The sequence below is a fragment of the Melanostigma gelatinosum genome, assembly GCF_949748355.1.
Source record: "Melanostigma gelatinosum genome assembly, chromosome: 6".
Taxonomy (NCBI): Eukaryota; Metazoa; Chordata; class Actinopteri; order Perciformes; family Zoarcidae; genus Melanostigma; species Melanostigma gelatinosum.
Window position 1 is genome coordinate 15,610,012 of NC_136639.1, and position 14,631 is coordinate 15,624,642.

Here is a 14,631-nt window from a genome sequence, read left to right on the forward strand (position 1 = left end):
CACATGATTATGGTGAATATTAATATCACTGTTATTACATAAATATCCAAAATATCGACTTCTCAGAGAACTTTAATGTTTTTTTAAAGCATGACCAGTGTTTGAGTTTAATCAGAGGCAGCTGGAAGTCAAGTCAGTGTTATTTATACAGCTCAACATCACACATTTCCTCAAAGAGCTTTGAAACATTAAACACCCTCTATCTTTAGGTTTTTATATCATCAATGGTGGCAGCCAAGATTAGTATAGGACTCAATTTAGTATTGAGACTTAATCACAATCAGACGGACTGAGCGATGATCATATCTGTAGATGTTATTGGCAATAATGTTAATGCATGAAGAATTTCTTTATAAACTGTTACACACCAGTAACATAGTGTTATTTTGATGTTCATTTTTCTTATAAGCTAACAGACAACTACTTTATACATTTTATGTGAGTCATTGCATTATTGTTTTGAAACCTTCTGTTAGCTACAGAACAAGTCTGCACCCAAATATCCTCTCATGTTGTCCTCCATCATCTTTTAGGAGGGGTAGAGGGTGATGTGCTGGCATCTTTGGCCCCACCTGTGCACCTGTCGGGGGAGAGACTGGGCTGGACCCTGCTGGTCTGTATGGTGAGTGACTTCCGGAGAGGGCACCTTGAGGTAAGCTGGAGGTCTCTATCAGAAGGCCACATGTCCAGCTCGCCACACAGCATCGCTTTAGACAGGAAGCATCGCGGCAACAGCGCTGTGGCGATCATCACGGTGGCGACCGGGAACTGGCCGTCCTACAGTTGCTCTGTGACTCACAGGAAACGCCCAAAAGTCACCAGGAGACACCACACCACCTCATCAGGTAGAACTACAGCTGATTGTGAATTTGTTTCCTGACATCTCTCCTCCCAAATAAACTTTTTATTGTACAATGTTTATAATTTCAGATCATGAAGACAAGATCTGCTATGAATATGAAAAGACAGAAGGTACATTTTCACTGTTTGCAAACTATTTAGAAAATCCTGATTCATAAAGATGTTGTTCCTGATGTTGGTGGGGTTTGTGCGGTTTGATCTCCAGGTGTTGGTGTGTGCACAAACACAGTGGTTGTCCTGGTTATGAGGCTGCTTCTCATGAAGGTCCTCATCTTCAACACTTTGATGACCACTTACGCTGTCATTAAGTGGTAAGCATGAGTCTGTTTGCCTTATTTGGTCAAAAGCGCCATCAGTGAGAAAATAACCAGATTTTTACTCACCTTCACTGTGTTGTCTGGTGTGGAAATGTGTTGAGAATATGTAATTGATCTGAACAATGTATATGACATTTCAGATGGTTGGAAATCGAGGGCTTCTGACAACTTACCCCGAGAGGGGAAGTCTTTCTCGTCTTTGGTCTGCACAGCGAGGATTTCCACATTGAAAGAAGAGCATAGTCCTCCCATACGGTTGGAGCTATGATTGTGTTTTTTTTGGATTGGAATCTCAAGGACTAAATGATCCACTGTCGAGATCACAGGAGTGGCAGTTCTCACATGCTTCAAATCTTTTGTCGCGCCCTTTTCTCATTGACATCCCAGGTGTTGCCGACTGTGGCAGTTGAAAACCGATTGTCTGTGAGGCTAAGCCTGGTATCTGATCGAAACCTAACCTCAGACAGATGGGTTAGTGCACATGCTGTGTGTGCGTGTGTGTGTGTGAGAGAGAAGATCTGTGTGTGTCTGTAATCATCTTTAATCCTGAATTCCCTCTCTAAAGAAAATAGTGGGGGAAATTTGCCTCAAGTTATACATAAACAATTTTACATTTTTTATTGTTGTATTTTATATCACTGTTAATGTGGCATTAGTAAACATGAAGTAAGCTTTGTTTTGACTTTGTTGTTTTTTTAAATAAAGCACTTGCACAGTTTTCTTTCCTCCATTTTTTTTAGCACGTTGAGTAACACACTGACATAGCAACAGAGCACCACTAAGTGGCAGTACAATCACATTTGACATTTTCTTTTATTATTATCCAACAGCAAGAATATGGAGCTTAACTTCCTCTACAGGACACTACGTTCATAAATAAGTTAAGTATTTCAACATTGACCAGTCACTCTTCACCAAACTGACACTCACGCATGATGTAAGAGATCACATCGCCAAAAAACTGAGATGAAGCCGATTATGGTCAACCAAATGGGGCATAATTGTACAGAATGTTGCAATGTTGAAAAGGCTCATCGTCCCACAGCACACTGCTAAAGCACACATCTCAGCAGACGGTGCGGTAAAGTTCTCAATGATTTGTAGTGTGTTGTCTTCACTCCAGTATCTTACAAGTATACCAGTAAGGAGCAGCTCATCAATTCTGGTAGTAGGAGTAAAACAGTCTACAGTAGCAACTTTTAAAAGAAGAGCAGAGTGTGAGGAGGAGACGGGTGCTGGTTTGGTGGTGAGTTTTGATCTCCTTTGTACATACAAAACCATACATTATCTGTCTTTGGCTCAAATTAACACAACAAAGAACACGGAGAGCAACATACACGAGCCGGCATCGTCACAGCCATTTGGCAAAAAGGTGGGAATCCCTCTGACATGATTTTCAGAGGACATAAAACACATCCAAGTATGTCACCAACTGGTTAAAAAAAAGAAGAAAAAAAACCACTGACGCACACACACACTTTCATACACACTCGAACATGTTTGAAATCATGACTGAGGAAAAAGAACAAATTCATACAGCAACAAAATAGTACTGATGGCATTTGCTGTGACAATATTCATAAAACATTCAAAAGAGAACACTTCACATTGACTTAAAAATGAGACGCTGAGTTAAATCAGCTACTGGAAGATTTGAACAAAAATGGCAGCTCCTTGTATTCCACAGACTTTTACGTGGAAAGGTTCAAAAATCAAATCATTGATGGTCTCCAAAGCTTGAGCCATTGGAGATTTTGGTACAGGACAGTAAGTGAGAGAAGAAGAAACACTGATGTGGATTTGTTTAAAAAAAAAAAAAAACAATATAAAGTGCTTCTGTTAAAACGAACATCCTCTGTCTGAGGTATTAAAGAGAAATCACATCAAATGGCACATAAAAAAAAAAAAAAACTACGGCATTACACTGTGCACTGAAGACAAGCTATTTACAGTTTGAAGCGTATTTCCACACACTCCATTCACCTTCACAGGTACAGTTGTGTCATTGGCGTGAGTCTCATCTAAAGATGAAGACAGATTGAGAAAGCCGTCATCACAACTCCTGTGTTATTCTCCAGAAGGCTAATTCTGCCAGGTAAGACGCTGTTAGTGTTGCCAGTATCTCTGGTGCCAAAAACACTCGTTCCCAGTCGCTGTCCAGCCTGCTGTTTCCTCTCCAAATGAGAGAGGAAACAGCGCTGCTAAGTATCAGTGCTCAACAAAACTCCCCAAATTCTCTCTCTAGTGCACACGCACACACACATACACAAGCCTCCCATTCCCGCTCTTACATCACGGCCAAGCTCAGAGCACACAGCAGGAGCAGAGCCAGCCGTTTGATAGGTGGAGAATCCGAGTGGAAGGTGGAGGTGGCAGAGCCACGGGGGTAGATCCTCCATCTATCCCTGTGTGGGTGGAGACTCTCCATGTCCTTCTGGGCGCTGTACGCCGCCACTGTGAAGTTAGCATCCCCGGTGGTGAGGAGATCAAACACACAGGAGTGGAAGTAAATGTCCTGCACATCCAGCTGCTCCCTGCAGCGTTCCTTCGCCCCCTCCACACTGAATACCTGCGTGGCACCGTAGGGGGATGCTTGTGTCTGTGAGGAGTAGCTGGGCCGACGCAGCTGCTGAAGCTGCAGGCCGAGCGCAGGAGGGGAGAGCGGCAGGGGAAGATGGCCGGCCTGGTCGATGCGTTCTCCTCCGGGGCAGCCGTTCAGACAGAGCTGCAGGTCCTGGGTGGCATCGTAGGCCTGCGACAGATCCTCCGGGATCCGCACTGCAAGGGTCAGGTAGCGGCCCAGCTGGCGAACAATTACAGTGACACCAATGTAGCCGGCGTGCAGCTCCACGTGGTGCCCCGGGCTGCGCTCAGAGATCCACAAAGCCCGGACCTTCCCAGTTGCACCTTCTGCGCCAGCAGAAAGGTGGATGGGGTCTCCGCTGCTCACGGTTCCATCGTCAAAGGCAGCGGGGAGGTTGTCTGTGACGGCCTGGTAGACCCTCTGGTCTGTACAACCCTCATAGGGCTTGAAGATGATGGTGATCTACAGAGAGGGAGAGAGAGTTAGGGACAAGTTTAAAGTGGGTTCAATGAATGATGCTGATTGATGCACAGTTCACATTTACAAAGTCAATTCATTAGGTGACAAACACAACTTTCTTCAAGGAGACGAGTAGAGCTGAAACTACAAGCCGAATCATTGTAGAGCTGCCACAATTAGTCGATTCGTTAATTGAATAGAAAATAACTTGGAATATTTTCTGCGATTTGCTGCTTGTCTTTGTTACATATGATAGTCAATGAAATATCTTTATTTGATCATTTACAGACTTCACTGACTTTCATCGATTAATCAAAAAAATTATCCAAATATTAATCGGTAATGAAGTTACAGCCCTAATTAATTGATTAGTTCATCAACTACTCTGCTCCTACTTTGAAAACCAAGTCATGGTTTGTATAAAAATCTTCATTGAGTATCTTTTGGTTAGAGAAACTTTCAAAACATTTAAACAATTTGTTGAAAATAAACAGAATAATTGAAAAAGAAAATGGCTGCAGCCCTAGAAATAAGGTAAACGGTCTTCATCACACACACACACACACACACACACACACACTTACAAATCTTGACATTAACCCGGTACACAGTTATTGACTCTCATCACACTACATTTGAGAAATGACGAAATTACTTTTTAACAAGTAGTAATTTGACACAGCTATGCAAACATGCTGACACACACATGCACACGCACACGCACGCACACACACACGCACACACGTGAGTGGAGGCGGTGGTGGATACAGGGCGTGGTGTGAGCATTACGGTTAGCACTAGCATCATAGTTCCGGTGAATGGCTGCTTTGTTCACATGACAGCCGTGAGGAATGAGGCCTGGCAGGCCATTAAGCCTGGAGGGCTGTTAATGTGTGTGTGTGTGTGTGTGTGTGTGTGCGTGTGTGCGTGAGAAAGAGAGAGAGTGCGTCCCCCTAATAATCATGACTAATAACTTGCCCCACCTCTGACACAAGGTCAAACCTTCAGCTCCACAGTGTAGCAACCCGACTGTTTGCTTAATGTGTGTGTTTCTGTCAATGCATACATGCCTCAGTGTATGCATGGGTGTGTATGTGTTTTAATAATTAAAGCTATCGACTGAGCTAGAGAGGGCAGATCATCGGGGGAAACATCAGCATTGCTTCTTTAACGCCACAAAGATCACCTTGTGTGGCTCGCCATCCATTTGGTGGTGCGTGTGTGTTTGTGAGTGTACGTGTGTGTCTTATTGTCATAAAGGGATAAGGGTCCTTAGCACACATAGTCCTTTAAGCGGAGTGTAATGAGTGCCACTTATGACACACACACACACGAGTAAACAGTGGGTCCTTTCACACATCTCATTCCATGTTATTAGAGGTCATATTAGAGCCATAAACCAAGTTCGGTTTCCAACACTGCTTCAGTCACAAGAGACAGTCACAAGATCGAGCCGTGAGCCTCACACCTGTGAGCCCGAGGATACGAGAGACACAGAGACAGAAAGAGAGAGAGAAGTAGAGCACGGAGAGCAAGCGTGTTTTCTAGCCTCACACTGATACAATTTCTTACTCTGAGGCACAGAACAGCAACTTAGACGTCATTACAGAAACATTTCTCTGTTGAACAGTGACACACACACACATAAACTAGATTACACCAGCTGCTCTCGCTTAAGAAACTCTTTCAGCCTTAATAACAGCAGATTAGAACCCAACAAAAACATTTTCTCTCTTCTCACCTTATTGGTTGCTGTGGCACTGGAGCCAGTCACCACGGGAACATTCGTGACCTGTACCGACAGATAGTCATTGTCGATGAGAGGCCACGCCCCCTCCACTTTGCACGTCTGGAAGCTGTCCTTAAACGTCCTCAGGTGCGGGTCCCCGAACAGCCCGCAGAACAGGTAGACGGGCCGAGAGTGGCCGTGGTCACGGCCGTGGTCGTGGCCTTGAGCATGGGAGTGCGTGCGGGCGTGCACGTGGGAGTGTGCGTGGGCGTGCTGGGTGCGACTGTGGTAGTTGCAGGGCTCGTGTTGGACCTCGGGGTGCGTGGAGGACGTGGGCCCATCTCTGGAGCAATTCCTCTGGCTCATGAGGTCTGAGATGCCCAGCACGGCCGAGTGGAAGACCAGATTCCCCCGGCAGGACTTGGCCGTCCTCTGGGTGCAGGCCGAGTACGCACGTAAAGCCATACAAAACTCTGTGTGAAAGCCATCCACGGCCGGCGTCAGGTGGGAGGTCAGGGAGACGAAGTCGGTTGTGCACTTCTGGATACGGCACTGAGGGGTTGCCACCTGGCACTGACCTAGAGAGGACAGTCAGCAGAAATACTGTGAGCAAAGTGATATCATCACAGGAACAGTAACAGTGATAGGGGACCAGCTAAATTGGCCTTAAAGATCATCACACGTCTGATAGTGTAGGTATTTACTATGAGAGCTGGATTTAACGAGAGATACAAAGCTCATGTGCACTCAGATGACGACTAAGGTTACTTTGAACTTAAAGACACAATGCTGCCCGTTACAATCCAACCTAATAAAATTGGAAAAAGAGCCGCCCGCTGGTTTAATGTCTTGACGAATCAGTAGTGCCGCTCTGTGAGTGCAATAAGCCTGAAGTGTAATAAACCAAAGAGCGGCCAGAGAGAAGAGATAAAGGGGTTTTTTTCCACAAGAAGTGAGATAATACTTCTCATATAGCCAGGGAGCACATAACACAAACAGTGTAAAGAGAGAGCAAGACAGTACACGGTGTGCTATGTACACAAACACACTGCCAAAGCGTATAATGTTCCATTTTTTTGAGACTGTCAGAAATATGTTGACTGAATTATGTGGTTATTTTCGAGGGTATTTTATTTGTGATTTTGTGTGGCTTAAGCAATTACACCTTTATTAGATATAACTTTTAGTTTTCTGTGACTTTAACGGTTGTTTACAGCTATGAGCACCAGAGCAGGCTGATGCATCCAAAAGACTGATTATTCTGTCTCTGTACACACATTAGGAACACATTTCTTGGTCCAAAATTGTCCCTGATGTTTTATCTGTTGCTGTATTTCTGAATGTAACATGGGTCAAACCATCCTTTTATATCATAGATCATCAGAGAGGGAGAAGGAGTTAGAGCGAGAGAGAGATTAGAGACCAGACCTAATGCATCAGTCGCAGCGTGCTCCTATTAGATTATGCCAGAGAGAGGCTCTGCAGTGCATGGCCAGCTACGCACGCACGCGTGCACAACACACACACACACACACACAAACACACACAAATAGCTGTCTAAGAAAGAATGCTGCTTGTGCTCCCGTTAACTCACAGTCAGTGATCTTCAGCTGGTGGTATGATCCCCTAATGGCCGAGCAAAGCCAGAGAGTGCATGGTTTTTACTGAAATCGACGGATTCCATTAACGTCACACCATCACTTCACAACCACGAACACATAAACACACACAAGCAAACAGCACATTCCAGCTCTTCTTTGTAGATTTATTTGATTTTGGGGCATGACGGAGTCGGGCGCCACCATTTGGGGGCAGTAGTGCTCTGAGTTTTAGAAATCAAGGCGCAGGTACGAACCCCCACTTACACCGCGCTTCAGAATCTCTCTCCTGCCTGTTAAATACTGACACCAACCCTCAGACACACACACAAGCAAAGGCTGCCGTCCATGCCAACCACCACTGTACAGACGGTCGGAGCACTGAGGACACATTGTGTCTTTGACTGGCGCACCAACAGCCTCCTTCTTTCCTTCCTATCTGCCCCGCAGTACCTAAATACCGCTCCCTATCTAATCAGAGTGGGTTTATTCTCTGTCGAAGGGGTATCACAATCACGAGCTGCTCTAAAAACGCACAAAAGCTCTCATTCACTGACATTTTCCCAGCAGGGTGACGTAGCAGAGAAGAGAGTCGACCCTGTAACTGAAGAACTCGGGTTCAAACCGCTGACTTATATAAAGGTTAAAACCTCTCTGATGACAAGCGTCTGCTGAAGTTCCACACCAGATGACCCTGCACTTTTGCCTCCCTGTGAATGCATCACGCAAAAAGGAAGGGGGATTTTCATGCGGAAGATCAATAATATAAAAGCATAATTTTCATATTTTTGCTCTTCGAGGCTTCTCGGTGGTCTCCTCAGCATCCTTTTTAAGCACGCATTGCTGTACTTGTAAAAGAAAATCCAATCTATAAAGACTGAATTGACTTGAAAATATTGTTAAGAGGAGAATAAAGAACTCCTCATGTGGAGAGCTGAGGCATGAGAGCCGTTCAACACATCCAGAGCCTGGTTTGTTTCATCCCCTGGGGTGAGTATCTAATATAGACACAATAACACAGCCAGCAATGCCCACACCACTCCTTCCATGTCCTACCACAATATTAACCTCTTTTTCACTCCATCCCCCTCTCCCGGGTCTCGTCTCTTCTTTCCTCGCAAGCCTCATCTGCTGTCAGATGTTTGTATTTCCCTCCATCGGCACTATTCTGACACATTGTAGCACTATTGCATTCTGTTTTCAGCCCTAAGCCCTCTCTCTGTCTCCCGAGGCACGCTCTCCACCGCCAGACAGAGGTCAAAAGATCCACCGGCCGAATCGCTCAGGCTCAGTTTAGCGATTCTTTTGTCTCTCCATCCAGCAGCCTCTCTGATCTCTGGAGATCAGAAAAGGATCCACTGGGATCATCTCTCAGCAGAGGGAATGGCTTGTGAAGTGCTTATTGATCACCTTGTTGTGTGTGTGTGTGTGCTGTCACACACACACACCCACGCATACACTGAGCTCAAATCACACAAACAGCCCTCCGCGCTGTGAGAAACAAAGCTTTGCAGGAGCTCACTACAGCATGCACTATTTCTCTCTCTTGACCAGACACTCAGGAGTGCAGACAACATTCAACAACTCAGCCATTCCTGCCTCGCTGTCTGAACAGACACATGGAGCTCACGACTAGAGCGACAATGAAATAAATGATTTTAAATGTCCAAGTGAGAGCAAATAAAACAACAGACTAAATGATACGCATTCTTTCCAGGTGACGCGCGTGTAGCAGTAGGTGCCAAGAGGGTCTTTAACGTGAAGTGGGTCTCTCTGTTCCCACCAGGCTGCGTGCAGAGGCGGTTTTGTCCCGCTGCCTGAGCTGTGTTAAACTAATTACTGGAGGTGTGACTGCTCAACAGACAGCCACCTCAACAGCCGACCCCCTGCACACACACAGCAATACAGAGAAAAAAGAGGCTGTTTGCCAGAAAGAGGACATTGTACTGCTTTTTGCACTGTGTGAAAAATGCATCCGTGATGATGACTTTAAAACCAACAAACAATGTGGTAAATAAGTAAGTGGCCTCTGTATAGCCACAGAGACGGAGTCATTGGTGTCAGTGATCCTTACAGACACCTTATTTACTTCAGGCTTTCGGTGAACACACTCTTCTTTTGTTTACTTCTTTGTTTTCTTCTTCTGTCCATCATGTGGCTTAAATTGGGCTGAGTGACTTTATGCTTATTGGACAAACAACCACAAATTTCAAAACACAAAATCAACACATTGTTATTCATAAAGGCATTTTAGTCTACCTTGTGTGACTTAAATCACGTTGATACTATCTATTAAGATGCATTTTATCAATTTGCATCATGCAACTGAACATTAACTGAATTCCACAATAGATTTACAACACGGTGCAGCACTGATCCTAACTTTTTATGGTCAGATTTACACTAGGATAGATTCTGTTTCTTTCAATATTGCTCTGAGTAAAGCTGTAATCTGCTAGATGTGGACATTAGGAGAGATTCAGCCTCTCTTCCCATCCTCCATGAGCCATTAGGGGCAGACAGGAGAATGACGGCCCAGGAGAGAGGAGGAGAAACTCGATCCGTGCTCAGACTGCTGCACTACCGCTGGAGAGAGAGCCATTGTCAGGCAGCACTGGGCCCAACGAAAAGGATCGGCCATGCAACGATCACAAACGCTACTAATAACCAATAAAGTAGCCTGATCTCTGATCACTTCGAAATGCAACAGACTGAACATTAATGTTACTGCGGTTGCAGTTTGTGCAGCGCACAGTTTGTTATGCGGAAAGTGCGTAAAATGAGAGATAAACTGCGATCATGACGGCGAGACACACTAGTTGTTGCAGTATTGAAGTGTAGTTAGTTACCTATGTGAGCACCGCAGCAGAGAGCGATGATCAGCAGCAGCAGCGGCCGGAAGGGGCGCACCGGAGACGGGGAGGCGAGGCGCTCAGCCCCGCGGCAACAGCATCCGGCTCTCCCCATCCCCGTCCATGCAGGGCCAGGAGGGGAGAGTGGACGGACCTCCAAAGGGCGAGGACGGGTGGTGTCCAGGCCTTCTTACTTCTTCTTCTTCTGCCTCTTCTTCCTCACTCTTCTCTCCTTCTTCTCCACCTCGGGTGCGTACTGGCATTAAAACACAGCTGCTCCGCGGAATGCAGGGCGGAGGGTGTCGAAAGGCAAAGAGAGGAGGAAAACAAAGTACAAGTAGAAGTCACTCCGACGACACTTTTACTTTTCGCCCTGTACTAATCCACGGCCCCACGTGATTGTTAAGTGCGCTCGCTCCACGGTCGGACTTTCGCCTTGATTGTGATCACTCCGTGCTCTCCTCTCTCTCGTCCCAAACACGCACAATCACATCTCTCTCTTCCTCACCATGCAGGCCGGGGTTTCTCCTCCACTCCTCCCCTTTCACTTTCTCCTTCTCCTCCTCCTCCTCTGCCCCTCCAAGAAATCAATAGAGAATCAACCAAACCCTCCCTGCTGGCGGAAAACCCGCCTACCACGAGCGAGGGAGAGGGAGAGAGGAGGAGGAGGAGGAGGAGGAGGAGAGAGAGAGAGAGAGAGAGAGAGAGAGAGAGAGAGAGAGAGAGAGAGAGAGAGAAGTCTACAAAATAATCAAGAGGCTCGAGATAAAAGTTGTAAAAGGTTGGTAAGATACCATTAAATCACTGTGTATACCGACTGGAATAATATGCTGTAATGGGTAATGTAGTGCTGCCAAGGTATTTTATTTGGCAGAGAGAAAGCTGATCAACACAAACCTTCTAAGATATCACCATACTTCCTAATGTGTGCAGGTTTTTTCATCTTCTTGCTACTCTTGCAAATAACACCAATAATAATCCATCCATCGGAACTACAAAAGGAAACACATGTAGTTACCTGAGAAAGGAGCAAACGGATGTGCATATATGTAATTTTCCTCACTGCTAGGATTTTAATGTGCTTTAGGATTTTTTGATCCACAATTTAGATATAGAGGAGTAATGTCTACCAGAGCAGAGAAGGAAGTTGCTCTGTGTGTGTTGTTATTCAAGCTTCTCCTTTCTTTGTTGACATAGCCGGGCCGGCCGTGTATGCTTTTAGTGCATATTAGCGCACGTGAGATCACGGCAGCCACTCTGCATTGCTTTCTTACAGCGGTTACAGCTGATAACGCCATTCCGCAGAAGTGTAAAACCCGCCCTCGGGTTCCCCTTCAGGGCAACGCTGTTAGCTCTGTCAGCACTTTCGCCATAGTTTGCACTGTTAGCGCTGTTAGCTGAGACCTGCCCGCCTGCTGGCCGTCACCATGTTGAAAGCAGTTGAGAGTCAATCGAAATGCTCCTGATCTCGGAGCACCTTTAACTTTATTCCAAATAATTATGTGGCAGTTGGAAGGACCAACCTTCCCTCTCTGGATTTCTTGCATCTCTGCTTACATTGTTGGCAAAAAGCACACAATAGAGAACAGAAACACAATGTGAAGGGAGCACCTTTGTGACACAAAGCAGTCCACACAGACATAAGAACACCCGGCACATCAAACTGTAACAGTCGTAAATCTGTAACTGAAAAGAACAAAACTGGTGAGCAGATAATGTCAACACCCCGAGGAGATTATGACAAGACACTACACTGTATGCACAACAGCCTAAACCTTTGCAATTGCTATTGTTCCCTCCACGCAGCCACAACTCATAAATGAATCACTCCGCACCCACTTTCTGGAGGCTGATGAAACGCATTTTAATATTTTCTATTGCAAACGATTTTGAACGTGATCCAAACTACCTTTTCAACTGGAGGTTATGGAGTTCGACAGGAATAGATAATTTTTAGTATCTACGGTGTGTTTGTTATTTGAATGCTTGTTTGTATTCTGTCAGGAGGGTAAGTGTGTCAGGGTGGCACAGTGCTGTAATTCTGTGGCCTAACTTGTTTGCATGTGTACAGTGTGTTCATATGTGTGAATCAAGGTGTGTGTCTCCATAACAGTGGCTGCTGTGTAGCAAACAGAGCAGCTCTGTGGCTGATGTTTTATGTGCCATGTGTCACAGCCGGATAGTTTCCCTCTAACATGACTCAACTACAGTATGTGCCCTCACATCATAAGTTTGGTCATAGCCGCTCCTTCCCCACTGATTGTGTCAGTAAAATAAACACGCACAGTCACTATAAAGCTCATGAGGATTCGACAGTAAGTGTGGCCAGAGAAGATGATGTGTGCAACTCATACAGGTTCTGATATTAGATTATATTGACTTCCTGTTTGTGCCAGAAGCCTCTGATCTCACCAATGAGGAAGTCTGTGAGTGTCCATGAGTCAGTAAATCTTGTCAGATGTTGTATTGTATGGTGTATATACGTGTATTTGTACAGTGTGTATAGTTTGTGTATTTAAAGTAGGCCTGGAGGAGATAAACAAATAGGCAGGTGACAAATGAAGGAAGTTTTAAGGTATTTCCATTTGACACTTTATAATTCTACTCACCACATTTTAGAGGCATTTTGTACTTAACTACGAGAACTAATATGCAGCTAACTAATAAATCCAGACCCAATTAAACACCTTTGGACCAACATGTTAAACAGCGTCTCCACCACCATCAACATCAAATAAGGAAATATCTTTCAGAAGAATGGCGTTCATCCGTCCAGAAACATGTGGAGAGTTTATGCTAAGGAGCATTGAAGGTGTTCTGGTGGCCCAACACCTTTCTAAGACCTTTTATCCCTGTTTTTCCCCTTAATTTGTCAACCAGATGTGCATCACATATTGGAACAGAATCTAAACAAGCAGCGTTTCGAAGGTTAAAACTGCCTCTCTGACCGAGCTGCCACAACTCTGCAGGATGATGCACACGAGGTGAACGTTTCATTTATGCCAACACTCCGAACACAGATTGGTTAATTCAATTACACGAGTGCATATGGTGCTATTCATCATGACTAATTTCATATTTCATTCTAATCACACATCTGCCCACGTAGACGCGCACAAACCCTGATGACACATGACCCAATTCATGGAGTTTAATTCTATATTTCATTCTAATTCATTTAATCAATTACACCCCAGCTGAGACCTGGGAGCAGAGGACGCTGACGCTAACTCACCCGGCTCCACAGACACACACACACACACACACACACACGCACACACACACGCACACATCTCTGCAGAGCTGCCTATCACACATGCATTCACATACTGCGCCTCAGGCACAAAGACTGTCTGTCTCTGAACGTCCAGCTTGTCTTCACCTCCACACCTCTGCCTCCCTTCTCCACTTCTACCTCTCTCCACCTCCCCCCTCACCCCAACTCCAAACAGCCCGTCATTCAACAAATGGCTCTCACAACTCCACGCACACCTGTGTATGCATGTATGAGTGTGTGTGTTTGCATTGTTGCAAACATGTCAAAGGCTGTGCTTATAGGAAAGGTAAGATGTTGCAATACTTATCTGTCACACACACACAGGAAGGGGAAGAAGTACAAAATCTGTAGTACTGTAGTAATACAACAGTGTTCAAATACTCTGGTATGTCATAGTCCTGTTTTAAAATCTTACTTAAGTAAAAGCAAATAAGTATTGATGAGATAATAGTAGATTGTAAAATCACTGTAGAATGGCCCGTTTAGTGTTATATATGGATTACCAATATTGATGTATTAATTTGTAAGAGAGAAAGACAAAGTATGATAAAGCAGTAAGAGCCTGGCTTTAATTCAAATGAACTTGTCAAAAGAACTGAATGAATTGAAACAATGAGAGTTAACTGTAGCAGTGGAATGATGACAAATACAACTTTTAGAAAATTTGAAACATTAATTTGCATTGAAAACTGGCTACAATTTTCTTACAGCACCGGAGAAAAAGAGTCAAATGAAAAGGAGAATTCTTTTTTTTTTCAGGGAACAAATTCATCATAATTTTCACAGAGATTTTATTTTGAATGAGTAATTGGGAAGGTAACTAGTAACCACTAACTATAAAGTAACATGAAATTGAAAATATTTACTTGAGTAAATGCACTCCCTCGTTCTCAGTGCCAGCCACCACAACACACACACACACACACACACACACAAAATCTTGCTTCACAGATG

General features: G+C 44.7%; 1 protein-coding gene across 1 annotated transcript; it reads right to left on the reverse strand.

Annotated features, from left to right (window-relative positions):
- Positions 1-2,982: 2,982 nt before the first annotated feature.
- Positions 2,983-10,923, reverse strand: rgmb (repulsive guidance molecule BMP co-receptor b). Its single transcript, XM_079269643.1, has 3 exons — positions 10,398-10,923; positions 5,963-6,528; positions 2,983-4,224 (listed from the first exon to the last, which is right to left on the reverse strand). The coding sequence occupies exons 1-3, from the start codon at positions 10,513-10,515 to the stop codon at positions 3,466-3,468; spliced, it is 1,443 nt and encodes a 480-aa protein (XP_079125769.1). The 5' UTR covers positions 10,516-10,923; the 3' UTR covers positions 2,983-3,465.
- Between the last annotated feature and the right edge of the window lie 3,708 nt (positions 10,924-14,631).